This window comes from Bos taurus, chromosome 4, assembly GCF_002263795.3.
Source record: "Bos taurus isolate L1 Dominette 01449 registration number 42190680 breed Hereford chromosome 4, ARS-UCD2.0, whole genome shotgun sequence".
Lineage (NCBI taxonomy): Eukaryota > Metazoa > Chordata > Mammalia > Artiodactyla > Bovidae > Bos > Bos taurus.
Genome location: NC_037331.1, coordinates 51,226,341 through 51,243,235, shown reverse-complemented (window position 1 = coordinate 51,243,235; position 16,895 = coordinate 51,226,341). Strand labels below are relative to the sequence as shown.

General features: G+C 40.9%; 1 protein-coding gene across 10 annotated transcripts in view; it reads left to right on the top strand.

The window, feature by feature from the left end:
- Positions 1 to 16,895, top strand: part of ST7 (suppression of tumorigenicity 7) — a 268,694-nt gene that overhangs the window by 213,277 nt on the left and 38,522 nt on the right. For 9 of the 10 annotated variants that reach the window (XR_009494113.1, XM_005205387.5, NM_173961.3 and 6 more), the window contains 2 exons: positions 12,324 to 12,396; positions 13,875 to 13,977. Coding sequence is in view for 9 of the 10 variants with exons in the window: in XM_005205387.5 (XP_005205444.1) it covers positions 12,324 to 12,396; positions 13,875 to 13,977 (176 nt within the window). In the remaining variant the exon portion in view is untranslated. Of the gene's footprint in view, positions 1 to 12,323; positions 12,397 to 13,168; positions 13,305 to 13,874; positions 13,978 to 16,895 lie in introns of those variants that run through there. The other variant, XM_059885379.1, reaches the window with a different exon arrangement.

Below are 16,895 nucleotides of genomic sequence, written 5' to 3'. Positions count from 1 at the left end.
ACTAAAACTCATGTCCACTGAGTCAATGATGCCATCCAGCCATCTCATCCTCTGTCATCCCCTTATTATCCTGCCTTCAATCTTTCCCAGCATCAGGGTCTTTTCAAATGAGTCAGGTCTTCACATCAGGTGGCCAAAGTATTCGAGTTTCAACTTCAGCATCAGTCCTTCCAATGAATATTCAGGACTGATTTCCTTTAGGATGGACTGGTTGGATCTCCTTGCTGTCCAAGGGACTCTTAAGAGTCTCTCCAATACACAGAGTTCAAAAGCAACAATTTTTTGGTGCTCAGCTTTCTTTATACTCCAACTCTCACATCCATACATGACCACTGGAAAAACCATAGTTTTGACTAGACGGACCTTTGTTGGCAAAGTAATGTCTTTGCTTTTTAATATACTGTCTAGGTTGGTCATAGCTTTTCTTCCAAGGAGGAAGCGTCTTTTAATTTCATGGCTGCATTCACCATTTGCAGTGATTTTGCTGCTGCTGCTGCTAAGTCGTTTCAGTCGTGTCTGACTCTGCGACCCCATAGACGGCAGCCCACCAGGCCTCACCGTCCCTGGGATTCTCCAGGCAAGAACACTGGAGTGGGTTGCCATTTCCTCCTCCAATGCATGAAAGTGAAAAGTAAAAGTGAAGTCGCCCAGTTGTGTCCGACTCTCAGCGACCCCATGGAGCCCCCCAAAATAAAGTCTCTCACCGTTTCCACGGTTCCCCCATCAATTTGCCATGAAGTGATGGGACCAGGTGCCATGATCTTAGTTTTCTGAATGTTGAGTTTTAAGCCAAAAACTTCTGGCTCTCCTCTTTCACTTTCATCAAGAGGCTCTTTAGTTCTTCACTTTCTTCTGTAAGGGTGGTGTCATCTGCATATCTGAGGTTATTGATATTTCTCCCAGGAATCTTGATTCCAGCTTGTGCTTCCTCCAGCCCAGCATTTCTTATGATGTACTCTGCATATAAGTTAAATAAGCAGGGTGACAATATACAGCCTTGACCTGTTGTTCCATGTCCAGTTCTAACTGTTGCTTCCTGAACTGCATACAGGTTTCTCAAGAGGCAGGTCAGGTGGTCTGGTATTCTCATCTCTTTCAGAATTTTACAGAGTTTGTCGTGATCTATACAGTCAAAGGCATTGGCATAGTTAATAAAGTAGAAGTAGTTGTTTTTCTGGAACTCTCATGCTTTTTCTGTGATCCAACAGATGTTGGCAATTTGATCTCTGGTTTCTCTGCCTTTTCTTAATCCAGCTTGAACATCTGGAAGCTCACGGTTCAGGTACTATTGAAGCCTGGCTTGGAGAATTTTGAGCATTACTTTACTAGCATGTGAAATGAGTGCAATTGTACAGTAGTTTGAGCATTCTTTGGCATTGCCTTTCTTTGGGCTTGGAATGAAAACTGACCTTTTCCAGTCCTGTGGCCACTGCTGAGTTTTCCAAATTTGCTGGCATATTGAGTGAAGCGCATTCACAGCATCATCTTTTAGGATTTGAACTAGCTAGACGGGAATTCCATCACCTCCACTAGCTTTGTTTGTAGTGATGCTTCCTAAAGCCCACTTGACTTTGCATTCCAGGATGTCTGGCTCTAGTTGAGTGATCATGCCATCATGATTATCTGGGTTGTGAAGATCTTTTTTGTATAGCTCTTCTGGGTATTCCTACCACCTCTTCTTAATATCTTCTGCTTCTGTTAAGTCCATACCTTTTCTATCCTTTATTAAGCCCATCTTTGCATGAAATGTTCCCTTGGTACCTCTAATTTTCTTGAGAGATCTCTAGTCTTTCCCATTCTATTGTTTTCCTCTATTTCTTTGCATTGATCACTGAGGAAGACTTTCTTATCTCTCCTTGCTATTCTTTGGAAACCTGCATTCAGATGGGTATATCTTTCCTTTTCTTCTTTGCCTTTCACTTCTCTTCTCAGATCAGTTCAGTTGAGTTGCTCAGTCGTGTCTAACTCTTTGTGACCCCATGAATTGCAGCACGCCAGGCTTCCCTGTCCATCACCAACTCCCGGAGTTTATCCAAAGTCATGTCCATTGTGTCAGTGATGCCATCTAACCATCTCATCCTCTGTCTTCCCCTTTCCCTCCTGCCCTCAATCTTTCCCAGCATCAGGGTCTTTCAAATGAATCACCTCTTTGCATTAGATGGCCGAAGTATTGGAGTTTCAGCTTCAATATCAGTTCTTCCAATGAACACCCAGGACTGATCTTTAGGATGGACTGGTTGGATCTCCTTGCAGTCCAAGGGACTCTCAAGAGTCTTCTCCAACACCACAGTTCAAAAGCATCAATTCTTCAGTGCTCAGCTTTCTTTATAGTCTAACTCTCACATCCATACATGACTACTGGAAAAACCATAGCTTTGACTAGACAGACCTTTGTTGGCAAAGTGATGTCTCTGCTTTTGAATATGCTGTCTAGGTTGGTCATAACTTTCCTTCCAAGGAGGAAGCGTCTTTTAATTTCATGGCTGCAGTCACCATCTGCAGTGATTTTGGAGCCCAAAAAAATAAAGTCTGACACTGTTTCCACTGTTTCCCCATCTATTTCCCATGAAGTGATGGGACTGGATGCGAAGAGTTCACTCATTGGAAAAGACTCTGATGCTGGGAGGGATTGGGGGCAGGAGAAGAAGGGGACAACAGAGGATGAGATGGCTGGATGGCATCACCGACTCAATGAATGTGAGTTTGAGTGAACTCCGGGAGTTGGTGATGGATAGGGAGGGCTGGCATGCTGCAATTCATGGGGTCACAAAGAGTCAGACACGACTGAGCGACTGAACTGAACTGAACTGAACTGATGGGACCAGATGCCATGATCTTAGTTTTCCGAATGTTGAGCTTTAAGCCAACTTTTTCACTCTCCTCTTTCCCTTTCATCAAGAGGCTTTTCTATTCACAGCTCTTTGTAAGGCCTCTTCAGACAACCATTTTGCCTTTTTACATTTCTTTTTCTTGGGGATGGTCTTGATCCCTGCCTCCTGTACAATATCACGAACCTCCATCCATAGTTCTTCAGGCACTCTATTAGATCTAATCCCTTGTCACTTCCACTGTATAATCATAAGGGATTTGATTTAGGTCATACCTGAATTGTCCAGTGGTTTTCCCTACTTTCTTCAATTTAAGTCTGAATTTGGCAATAAGGAGTTCATGATCTGAGCCACAGTCAGTTCCTGGTCTTGTTTTAGCTGACTGTATAGAACTTCTCCATCTTTGGCTGTAAATTATATAATCAATCTGATTTTGGTGTTGACCATCTAGTGATGTCCATGTGTAGAGTCTTCTCTTGTGTTGTTGGAAGAGGGTGTTTGCTATGTCCACTGCGTTCTCTTGGCAAAATTCCGTTAGCTTTTGCCCTGCTGCTTTCTGTACTCCAAGGCCAAATTTGCCTGTTACTCCAGGTATCTCTTGACTTCCAACTTTTACATTCCAGTCCCCTATAATGAAAAGGACATCTTTTGGGGGTGTTAGTTCTAGAAGGTCTTGTAGGTCTAGAAGGTTCTTGTAGAACCATTCAACTTCAGCTTCTTCAGTATTACTGGTCGGGGCATAGACTTGGATTACTGTGATTTGAACAGTTTGCCTTGGAAACAGAGAGAGATCATTCTGTTGTTTTTGAGATTGCATCCAAGTACTGCATTTCAGACTCTTTTGTTGACTATGATGGTTACTCCATTTCTTCTAAGGGATTCTTGCCTGCAGTAGTAGATATAATGGTCATCTGAGTTAAATTCACCCATTCCAGTCCATTTTGGTTCGCTGATTCCTAAAATGTCAATGTTCACTCTTGCCATCTCCTGTTTGACCACTTTTAATTTGCCTTTATTCATGGACCTGACATTCCAGGTTCCTATGCAGTATTGCTGTTTACAGCATCGGATCTTGTTTCCATCACCAGTCACATCCACAACTGGGTGTTCTTTTTGCTTTGTCTCTGTCCCTTCATTCTTTCTGGAGTTATTTCTCCACTGATCTCCAGTAACATATTGGGCACCTACCGACCTGGGGAGTTCATCTTTCAGTGTCTTATCTTTTTGCCTTTTCATATTGTTCATGGGCTTCTCAAGGCAAGAATATGGAAATGGTTTACCATTTCCTTCTCTAGTGTACCACGTTTTGTAAGAACTTTCCACCATGACCTGTCCATCTTGGGTGGCCCTACACGGCATGGCTCATAATTTCACTGAGTTAGACAAGGCTGTGGTCCATGTGATCAGATTGGTTAGTTTCCTGTGATTGTGGTTTTCAGTCTATGTACTCTGATGGAGAAGGATAAGGGGCTTATAGAAGCTTCCTGAATGGAGAGACTGACTGAGGGGGAGACTGGGTCTTGTTCTGATGGGCGGGGCCATTCTTTAATCCAGTTTTCTGTTGATGGGTAGGCCTGTGTTCCCTCCCTGTTATTCACCTGGGGCTAAACTATGGTGGAGGTAATGAAGATAATGGTGACCTCCTTGAAAAGGTCCCATGCTCGCACTGCTGCACTTAGTGCCCCCAACCTGCAGTTGGCCACTGCCGACCCACACCTCCGCTAGTGACTCCTGGACACTCATGGGCAAGTCTGGGTCAGTCTCTTGTGGCATCACTGCTCCTTTCTCCTGGGTCCTGGTGCACACAGGATTCTGTTTGTGCCCTCTAAGAATCTATTTCCCCATTCCTGTGTAAGTTCTGACAGCTATATGATGGGGTTGATAGCAACCTCCTCCAAGAGGGCTTATGCCATACCCACGCCTGCTGCACCCTGAGCCCCTGCTCCTGCAGCAGTCCACTGCTGACCCGTACCTCCACAAGAGACACTCAAACACAGTTCTGTCCCAGTCTCTGTGGGTCTTTGGGTCCTGGTGCACACAAGGTTTGTTTGAGCCCTCTGAATGTCTCTGGCAGGTATGTTTGATTCTAAACGCGATTTTGTCCCTCCTACCATCTTGCTGGGGCTCTCCTTTGCCCTTGGACATGGGGTATCTCCTTAAAGTCTCTCCAGTGCTGCACAGTTTTACCTGTTGTAATTATTAATAAATGGTTGCACACAGATTATTGCAGACCACTGCAAATACAGGGCGATCTCTAGAATACCATTTCTGGACTCTCTCCTTGGTATTGCTGTGGTCACTATGTTTTTAAGTCAGACCTTGCTGACAGCATAGCACAGTTAACAAGCATGTGCTCTGGGGGAAGCTCATATTTCTTCTAGGTGTGTCGTGTTGTCATATTTCTTAACTGTTTTATGCCTCACTTTCCCCATCTGTAAAACAGGGCTAGCAGTAGGTCCTATCTAATAGGACCTACTGGTTTGAGGATTAATGTGTATACACGATTAACACCAGTGTCTGGGACTTAATAAGCCTTCAATAAATGTTAGCTAGTGGTAATTTTGATGATGATAATGATCATATAGAAAGGAAGGTATACTTATGACGTGTATGGAGCAAAGCTATAGGTGATAGGTTGAGTTACAACTATGACTGATAGGCTGGAATGATATGCTGAAACCATTACTATTTAATAGTTTAGATTTTATCTTAAGATTTAAAATTTAATGGAGGCATATGTGGAAATCCTGCTCATAGATTCCAAAATTCTCCTGGCTGAAGTAATAGAGAGAAGACCTGCCTTTGAGTGAAATTGGTTTGGATAGAATGTGGAGTGAAGGTTTGTTGACCACATAGTCTTAGGAACAAAGTGCTGCAGCTGCTCAACTTCAGGGCCATCCTTGCTGGTACTCAGAGCTGGGGCAGTGGCCACGGGCTCCCCAGGCTGCATGTTTCCCTGGCTCTGTACTGGTCAGGTTTCAGGGATCCAGAGGATTATTTACAGTTGTAAATCTCATATTTTTAAATCACCCATGGCTCTGTAATAAAAATAAGTGAGAAGTTCTGCATACTGTGTCTTCAGTTAAAGGGCTGATGCTGCTAAGTCACTTCAGTTGTGTCCGACTCTGTGCAACCCCATAGACAGCAGCCCACCAGGCTCTGCCATCCCTGGGATTCTCCAAGCAAGAACACTGGAGTGGGTTGCCATTTCCTTCTCCAGTGCTGAAAGTGAAAAGTGAAAGTGAATCACTCAGTTGTGTCCGACTCTGCGACCCCATGGACTGCAGCCTACCAGGCTCCTCCGCCCATGGGATTTTCCAGGCAAGAGTACTGGAGTGGATAAGATTAGGTTTAGAGGAGATAATTTAACCATCTTAATAGCTGAAAGGTCAACTTGAGAAATAATCAAATTCTGTTTATTAAACTAAGAAGGAATTTTTAGATAAGGATCCATAGAGGGAATGCAGGGGCCAAAGTGATGAAAGGCAAGGGAGAGAAGACAGCTTCAGGATCATAGGTTTGGCTTTTTTTTTTTTTCACCTTTTTTTAATTGAGATATAAATTACGTGCTGTAACATACACAAGTCTTAAACATAGAGCTGGATGACTTTTCAGTTATGTATGAGTGAGTGAGTGAAGTTGCTCAGTCGTGTCCGACTCTGTGACCACATGGACTATAACCTGCCTGGCTCCTCACTCCATGGGATTCTCCAGGCAAAAATACTGGAATGGGTAGCCATTTTCTTCTCCAGGGGATATTCCTGACTCAGGGATCAAACCTTGGTCTCCCACTCTGCAGGCAGACTCTTTACCATCTGAGCCACCAGTTATATATACACACCTCTGTGATCACCACCCAGGATCATAGAATTTTCCATCATCTCAGAAAGTTACCCCTCAACCCAGCTGTAACCATTTTTCTGACTTCTCTCACCATATATTAGTTTTGCAAACTTCACACAACCTCTTTGGAGTACTATCCACCAGTCATTTATCTGTCTTCTGACTAAATTCCATTTCCAGTTATATATCTCAGAACAATGAGTTTTTGGTTTTTTTTTAAGAAAAAACATACACAAGAATGATAACAACAGCTTTCTATATAATAGTGAAGAACTGGAAAACAATCCAAATAGCCATGAGCAAGAGAATAAACATATTGTGGTATATTCACACAATGAAATACTACTCAGCAATAAAAAGGGATGAGATACTGCTGTACGCTACAACATGGATGAACCTCAAAATATCATTTAGAATGAAAGAAGCCTGACACGAAAGTGCATACGCTATGACTCTAATTCTGTGGAGTTCAGGATTGTAGCTTTTAATTAAAGTTTTTTATGTCTATTTGATTTTACACACCTAAGATGCTTAGAGAAAGTTCTTCCCTTTTCATAAAAGGATCCATATGAAGCACAAGATGGCAAAGAAGTGGAAGGAGAATTAACGCCAGCAGTTCAGCTTTGCTTAAGTGAGAAACATCAGCATTCCTTCTTTCTATAATGAGTAATGGAAATATGTGATGTCTCATTATTTCCCTTCATTTCCTCCTTGGATTCTAATCCTTAAAGAGACTTTCTGGCAATAGTGGTAGCTACACACCACTTAAAAAGACAGAAAAGCACTGCATAGTTAGAGTCTCTTCATAAAATTGACTTAGAATAATTTCAAGTCTCTTCCTCAAAATAAAATTTCTGAATAAATTATAAGAAGTCTAGGAAAGCATCTTATTTGGTGTTATTTCCTGCTTTAAACTTCTGATACTACCATTTTCATCACTACTGTTAGTCACTCTGTTCCCCTTACCATTATATTCATTTCCCTGATTGCAAAAGCATAAAATGATAGTAGGCAGACAAATTTATGGAGATAGAGAACAGATTAGTGGTCACTGGGGGACAGGTATGGGTGACAAGGGAAAGAGCCAGCATAAGAGGATTCCTTTGGGAAAGTTGTATGTTTTGATAGTAGTGGTGGTTACATGAATCTAGCCTTGGGATGAAATTGCATAGAACCACAAACTCATAGGAATGCATGTAAAAAATGGTGAAAACTGAATAAGGTCTATAATTGACTTAATAGTACCATACCAGTGTCAGTCTCTTGGTTTTTATATCATTATACAGTTTTGTGAGTTGTTACCATTTGAGGGAAGCTTCACAGAACTCTGTGTACTATGTTCACAACTCTGTGACACTATAATTATTTCAAAATAATAATTTTAAAAATTATAATAGGCAGCAACCAGCAAGTCTCAGTCTTTTATTTTCCCTACAAAATGAAAAAGGCAGTGCTTATGGGGCAAGAGGCCTATAGTAATTAGCTTTCTCCTAAAGGTAGTGTATATAGTTTTTCTTAAAAACTGTGCCAAAACATGCAGTTCCTGCCTCCGATTTAGATGTTAGGCAGTTATTAGATTAAAATATGGTTAACAGTTGCACACTGCAAAAGAATACACTAACTTTTTTAAAGGCATGTAAATACATTTTCTAGATCTGCAGGGCTGACAGCACTTTGTGTAAGTTCTGCCTCTGTTTATGCTGTCTGTGTCTGGCTCTACCAATGTATTTGCCCATGATCTTGCTTCAGGCAGTTAGTAAAAAGAATCCTTCTATTTAGCATCATCATTATCTTTTAAAAATTCACTTATTACATGCACATCACAGGAAGCTTTGAAAATTCAGATAAACAGTAGAAAATTGTCTATAATCCCAGCACCCAGAAATAAAACTTAATATTTCATATGTATAATTCCAGCCTTTTTATCTCTCTGTGTATAAATGCTTTTCTTAAAATATGTGAAATCATAATTTTTGTAAACTTGTTTTACTTATTGATGTGTACACAATAATGCAGAACTTTCCCAGCTCATTAAATACTTACCTACCGTACAACTTAATGACTGCCCAGAATTGGACCTTGTGGATGGTGTAGCACCTTAGCCTTTCTTCTGTGATTGGACATTTAGGCTGTTTGCAGTTTTCTACCATTAGAAACAATGTTGTGATCTACATCCTTAAGGTTAAATCTTCATGCACAATCATGATGACTTCCCTTAAGATAAAGCCTTAGATGTAGAATTGCTGGGTAGGCAAAATGTTAAAGTATTTGATTTATATTGTCATAAATAAGTGTCATTTACAAAAATATGTTGTAAAAGAAAGCCTTATTTGAACAAGATGCTTTACCTGAAGGGATATTTAGGATCAGTTTCTTTATAATGATTCATCCCTCCTTAGAGACAGATTGCCATTACCAAATAGATGTCTTGCTTTGACACAATTAAAATAAAAATATTGAAACTATATAAGTAGGTTATGCAAGAATTGTTTGCTAGTTTTTCATTTTTGTTTAACAATGAAAGCAAAATAGTATACTAAAGAGATAACAAATGAAATAAACTTGCTACTAGTGGAGAATTGTGGTATTTATATTTTTCCTTCCCCCATTTGATACTGACTAAAATATATATTTTTATTAAGTATTATGATCATGTGCATATACTACCAACATCTTCACATACAATAAAGGAATAAGGGTAAACATTTTTTAAATGGGGAAAATATACCATAGTAGTTGTAATGTTGCAGAGTTGTGAATGTCTTGTCTATAGGAGTGAAAGAGTTAAAGATTGCCTTTGATTAGGCATCTCTGATATTCTGCTGAAACACCTCAGTCATATATATGTTTTTGCATTTCCAACTAGGTGAATGTGTTCCTTTGCTTCAAAACAACCTGAGCCTTCTCCTTGAGAAGCTAAATCCTTAGCAACAGGTTTTCTTTAGTTTTTCAAGTGAGGCTTCCTCTTGTGCTGCCACCTTCAAATAATTTTGACCATTATTTTCAGTTTCAGCTCCTTTCTAGAACTAATCCTTTGTTCCCATTTCATAGAAAGGTGCTAGATTGACACAGAAGGAACACAGATCACTCTAGGAAGGGTGAAAACAGGGCTTGCATGAGTGCTAAGTCGCTTCAGTTGTGTCCAGCTCTTTGTGACCCTATGAAATGTAGCCTGCCAGGTTCCTCTGTCCATGGGATTCTCCAGGCAAGAATACTGGAGTGGGTTTCCATGCCCTCCTCTAGGGGATCTTCCCAACTGACCCAGGGATTGAACCCACTTCTCTTATGTCTTGTGCATTAACAGGAGGGTTTTTCATGAGGGAAGCTAAGGGGCTTCCCTCAGAGCTCAGTTGGTAAAGAATCTACCTTCAATGCAGGAGATGCCGGTTCGATTCCTGGGTGTGGAGGATCTGCTGGAGAAGGGATAGGCTACCCACTCCAGTATTCTTGGGCTTCCCTTGTGGCTCAGCTGGTAAAGAATCCACCCGCAATGCAGGAGACCTGGGTTCGATCCCTGGATTGGGAAGAATCTGCCTGCAATGAGGGAGACCTGGGTTCGATCCTTGGGTTAGGAAGATTCCCTGGAGAAGGGAAAGGCTACCCACTCCAGTATTCTGGCCTGGAGAATTCCATGGACTATACAGTCCATGGAGTCACAAAGAGTCAGACACAACTGAGCAAATTTCACTTCACTCTTTACCACTACGGGCTTAGATAATGTTTAAATGAAAGGTCTGAACTTAAAAACGGAGAAGGCAATGGCACCCCACTTCAGTACTCTTGCCTGGAAAATCCCATGGACGGAGGAGACTGGCAGGCTACAGTCCATGGGGTCGAGAAGAGTCGGACAGGACTGAGCGACTTCACTTTCACTTTTCACTTTCATGCATTGGAGAAGGAAATGGCAACCCACTCCAGTGTTCTTGCCTGGAGAATCCCAGGGACGGAGGAGCCTGGTGGGCTGCCATCTATGGGGTCACACAGAGTCGGACATGACTGAAGTGACTTAGCAGCAGAACTTAAAAAAAGGAAAAAAGGTGTAAACTTTTAAGTAGAATGTGTGTTATCTGCAATTTTTTTCATTATCTTCTAATAACAATCAATAAGTGGACCCTAGCAAACAAGACAGTTGATTCCTGGACTGTTTTTCAGTTGCTAAGTCCTGTCTGACTTTTTGCGACCCCAGGGACTGTAGCACGCCAGGATCCTCTGTCCCTCACTACTGGGAAGTAGTTAAATGTTTAGATATTGGAAAAACAACAAGACAAATCCATGAGTGTCTGACCTTTTCCTTCTTTCTTAGTCACAAGCACATTTTATACTGTGCTTACAGTGCTTAAGTTTTGTTTGAATATAACTTATGAGATCAGGATTGCAGAGACATCTGGCCCTTTTAATTCTGTATTGGTATTTTCTCTGATTATTTGTATTTTATCAACGTCATGAAATTTCCTTCAAAGAGAAATTCCTCATGCTGGAGTTGGTGGTTAATTGGTTATTGAATGAGAGATTGTTTTTCTTTTATGAAATTATTTTCTCTTGCTGTTGTCTGTTGTCTAGTTATGGACTTTCCTTTTCATTCCTACTATAATGTCATTCTTCTAAAGTTGAAAACAGCCCTACAAGAAACTTGAAGAGAATTCCAAGTGTTAAGAGTTCTTCTAACCTAGAGTGAATTTTGTAGCACCTTAGAATGGCATATTTTTACCTGGTCTGAATTAAGAAAGTATTTCTATGTCATAGTAGTATAAATTACTATGAGTGTTAAAGAAATACAGTTCTGGTACGAAATAAGATCATAATTTACATACAAGTCTGCCCCCCATCAAGGGACTACCCTCTTTGAGTTGATCTACTCTTAGTTGCACTCTGCGCTTTATTCCCTGTAAATGGAATCTGGTTCTCATCCTCACCCCTCCATCTGAAATTATCTATACAAACCAAAAGGACCTGTTTTTCTGGGCAACAGATTAGGCTTCATAATTTGAAAGAGGCTTTGTCATGGGTTTTTAATGAACAAAAATTGTATAGTTTTATAAAGTTTTCTTATGTATATATAAATGTATATAGCTTTATAAAGATTTTTCTTCTCACGGTTAACAAAAAAACTGAATATAAATTTCTTGAAGCTTAATGCAAAGGAAATCTGGTTTAAATTTAAACCAGGTTTAAATTTTTAAAGATTAGTTTTTAAAATAAATTGATTTATCACTAAAATACTTATATTTTTTAAAAATCCAGGTAGTATTTTTTTCTTCACTTTAGTATTTCATATACCTCTTGAGAAATTTTATAAGTAACAAAGAGGTCCTATTTGCCTTTCTTGATATCAAGGCTCTTCATGTAATATTTATTTTATGTATTTATAGCTATTCTCTGCTTAAACTCAACATATGAAAATATACATTTTAAAACAGAAGATGATTGCCAGTGTGGTGGGCTTTAAACCTGAATTACTTACAGAAAACTGAATTACCTTGTTTGTCACATACCACCCAGATACATAAGAAACAGCTGTGTACTGCATACATTGATTGACATAGTCTTATGCTTTAGTAGGCTTATATGATTAAAATGCTAGTGTATTTAAAATTATTGCTCTTTGTTTGTACAAACGTATAACAGCTCCTACTTTTCTTTTCTCTCTGACAGATATAAGCTTACCAAAGTCGGCAACAATATGCTACACAGCTGCCTTGCTCAAAGCAAGAGCTGTCTCTGACAAGTAAGTGGAGAGTGACCTGGTGGTACTAGGTGTCGGTCTGGACTGAAGGAGATGCGTTGTGTCTGAGGGTTTCTCTGGAAGTTTTCCTTAGTCTATGAGACCCCTGCTTATGAGCATGCATTTTCCAAAACCTGCTGATCTTTCCTTTCACTACTAGAAGGAGGGAATGCATATCCCTAGGAATTGTAATGGTGAATGGGTCCCTAAAGAGGGATTTGTATGAAATTCCATGCCTCTGAGGTGACTTTTTTCCTTTTTTTTTTTTTTTTTTTCTTTTTTTGCCAGACCACAGATACCAAAAGGCCTGCTTGAGACTTACACAAAAATGCCTTCTTTGATTCATTTTTTTTTTTTTTTGGCGTATTCCTCTTCCTCCAGCAGTCCAGTATGGGGTAGTGGTCATAACAGAGATGTAATACAGTAAAAAGGGATGGTCATCCCCCATTCTTTATCTCAGCAATTCCAAACTGACTCCCCACCCAGGGTTCGTGAGTCACCATCTCAGTGGGACCTTGGCCCTTTTTATTCAGGCAGGTGACAATGGCATAGAGAATTTCCATAAACCAGGTGACTGGCAGGTGAAAGAGAACAGATGGCTTAACTGGTTTTGAGTTCATAAACGCTTACATGTCCCACTCCACTCCCTCTGGAGCATTGAAAAGCAGATACCAGGAAAAGAACACAGCCTCTGCTGTGTCAGACAGGTTTGCTGTTCAGTGTGTGTGCACTTCAAGACCGAAGTAATTTTCTTTCATTCTTTTTTATCCTGTAGATCGCCAGTACCTACTGCAACATCTTTTCTCCCTACACAGCGACTCCAGCTTGGGAGGGCAGGGCCAGGGTTGTCACAGCTTCCCCTGTGGTGTCTGCCTGCCAAGCACAGCTCTGGAGTTAGCCCTGGGTGTGAGGTGAGAAAGAGATTGCATGGTCTGGTTTTTTTCATTCACTCGGGCAGGTGTCTTGCCCGCAGTTTGGGCATGCACACGCCCCCTGCCGGAATGGCCCCCAGCAGGCTCGCCTGCTGCTGAAGCTGCAAGACTTAACCCTCCATCGCAGCACTGACATGGGGTTGGGAGCCTCCTTTAAAATTCTCCCCAGTTCTGTTTTTAACCAAGTGCGCTCTTCTGTAACCTAGTTTTCTCTTTTTCCTACACTGTCTGCCCTTGTCAGTCCTCCCCCCTCCCCTGACCTAAGCAGGTACCTCCTAGAAAACTTAGATTAGCTATTTAGACAGAGAGACTTGACAGCTGAATTGAATTCCTTCCACGATTAGACACAAGCACGCTTTCTGCTTCTGCTGGGGTTTTTGTTGGCCTCTGTCTGAAGGGTCTCTCAGAGGTCTGATGCAGTGGAGGTTTGGAGAGCTCATGGCTTTGGCTCGCTGTGGTTTTTCTGGGCCCTTGATGTGTGGATGCCTTTCCGGGTTAATGCCCAAGCAGTGGTCCCAACTGGATGGTGTTTGTCTTTCTGCTTTTCAGATTCTCTCCTGAGGCTGCATCTCGGCGGGGGCTGAGCACAGCAGAGATGAATGCGGTAGAGGCCATTCATAGAGCTGTGGAATTCAATCCTCACGTGCCAAAAGTGAGTCTGGAATCCCCGAAGGAGCTCGTTATGAGAGCAGAGAGTATGTGGTGACCACAATGTCATGTCTCGAATACACCCAGTTCTAAAAAGACTGAATTGCAACCAGTGAATTTTGGTTGAGGCCCTGCATAAGCTATGCTTATTAGCCTCATTTTTAAGCAAAAGCTACATTCAAGAGGCTTTGGGGCCCATTCTCGGGCTTCTTATAGTAAAGGTAAATTGATAGATCTAGCTTAGGCAGGCCAGGTCAGGAAGCCTGAAATTGGCAAAATATGGAGATCCCCAAGGATGTTGATGCATTTGATAGGAACTGCACATCAGTTATGGTCTTACTTAGCACCAACTCGAGAAATGAACCTTGCTGTGAAAAGCAATGGTAAAAAAAATTACTAATATGGAATTCTGTGTCTCCATAAGTGAAGTGAAGTAAAAGTCTTGCAGTTGTGTCAGACTCTTTGCGACCCCATGGACTATGCAGTCCATGGAATTCTCCAGGCCAGAATACTGGAGTGATAGCTTTTCCCTTCTCCAGGGGATCTTCCCAACCCAGGAATCAAACCCAGGTCTCCCACATTGCAGGCAGATTCTCTACCAGCTGAGCCACAAGGGAAGCCCAAGAATACTGGAGTGGGTAGCCTAACCCTTCTCAAAGCAGATCTTCCTGACCCAGGAATTGAACCAGGGTCTCTTGCATTGCAGGCTGAGTCTTTACCAACTGAGCTATCAGGAAAGCCCATAAGTAAATGATAATTAATCAGTATTGGCCAGCGAATAATGAGGAAAACCTCACAGTATGGAGGAGTATTCTTTTGACTTGTGAGTGCTATTTTAATAGGAAATATTTGTCTTGTTAACTACAAGACTGATCAATTTATAAATATTCAATATTTCCCGTGTGTTTTTTATCAATTTGATTTTAAGGGAGTCAAATCATGGCAGAGGATATTTCTGTAATCTTTTATTCAGAAGGAGAGTGTGTGTTCATGAATTACCTGTCTTTGAGTACCTGCTCCATGATAAGTTTATTGCTGAGGGCCATTTCTGTTTCTGGATATTATAAAGCATGACCTCTAGGAAACCTCCTATAGTTCATATCAGGTACAAGACAGTTTTCTTGGTAGAATGTCTGATGAAAATTTCTGTTGGTGAAAAGTGATAAAATCAGGCTGTTTTCTTGTTTTGTTGCAGTACTGTAGCAAAAGGGTGGATTTGGGGTGTGTGTGTGTGTGCCTGTGTGATGACTTATGGAGTTACCTACTTTAATTTACTTTGTTGATCTCCAGAGTGACAGAAATAGGTGATCTCTATCATTCCTAAGGTTTTACTCAGATCATGGTCATCTTCTCACAAAACAGGAAATTGAAGAGGGGTGCACAGTGCCACATTTGCAGAAGGATATATTTATCCACTGTAGTTTCAGTGGATAATGAGCAGCGTAGTATTTGTAGACTTAGGTATTGTATATAGGGTGGTATAAAATATATATCTATTTAATATCTTTTCAGATAAGTTAAAAACATATTATCAAATTTAATTAAAATGTAAAATGAATCATGAAAATATTATCCTGAATTACAGTAAACTTAGGTCATCAATTAATATTTATTGAATGCCATTCTCTAACTACATAGCTATTTTATGAGCACACATAGGTCTCTTTTACAAACAGTATTGGGCAATTGAGTCCTAGATTCTGAAACAAAAACTTGGGTTCCAGTTCTGGCTCTGTCATTTACTAATCATGGGATCTTGAGTTTAGCATCTCTGAACTCAAAGTTTTCCCTTGTCTTCCAAGTGAAGATAAAAATATAAGCCTCTCCTATGTTCTGTGATAAAGATCAAGTGAGATAATATATTTGAAGTTCTTTGAAAGTACTTGAGCACACCATGTTTGTAAATCATTAAAATTATTGATATTTGGCTTGTTGGCAGCTCTTCAAGTATGGGACCTGAGTCTTAACTTTTTCGGTTATACCAGCCTAAGCCTGTCATCCTGAGACACAAGCTAGAAAACTGCAGCAATCCTTGGAACAATGCTTGTTGATTAGACATTTTAACTGAAGCTGTCATTTAATTCTAGATAATGGTCTTAAATGGTTGAGCCTTCAGAAGAGTAGTAAGAGCCCTAAGAAATAGTTTAAAGCTGCCATGGAAGAATTTGACTCAGTCAATTAGTATTCTAGTTGTAAAATAGAAGTCTTATAAAAGTGGAAATAACTAGAACAAGTTGAGAATATTTGATTTCACTCTAGCTTCCAGTGATTAAACCAATAGGTCATAGGAATAAAATGATTCTCCACCACTTTGCTTTATTGATGATTGTGCTGAGGAGAAAACTTGTTTCCAGATCCTCCTCATTATTGACATTTCTATGGGGGAAAAGCCCCATGAATCACTGACCTCATATGTGCAGAGTTAATCACATACCTCTGGTTCAGTTCAGTTTAGTCGCTCAGTCATGTCCGACTCTTTGCGACCCCATGAATCGCAGCACGCCAGGCCTCCCTGTCCATCACCAACTCCCAGAGTTCACCCAAACTCATGTGCATCTAGTTGGTCATACCATCCAGCCATCTCATCCTCTGTTGTCCCCTTCTCCTCCTGCCCCCAATCCCTCCCAGCATCAGGGTCTTTTCCAATGAGTCAACTCTTCGCATGAGGTGGCCAAAGTACTGGAGTTTCAGCCTCAGCATCAGTCCTTCCAATGAACCTCTGGTACATGTGTACATATGCAGACTGCTAGTAATATCTTTTATACATGTTCTGTTTGTTGGGACTGCTTCCTAACGTGTGCACACATGCACGTGTGTGTGTGTGTATGTATATGGGTGCCTTTTCGGGCAGAGAATAGCCTTAATTCTAAGAGACATCAATGGAGGATATAAACACTTAAGATTCTTTCAGTAAGAAGGGAC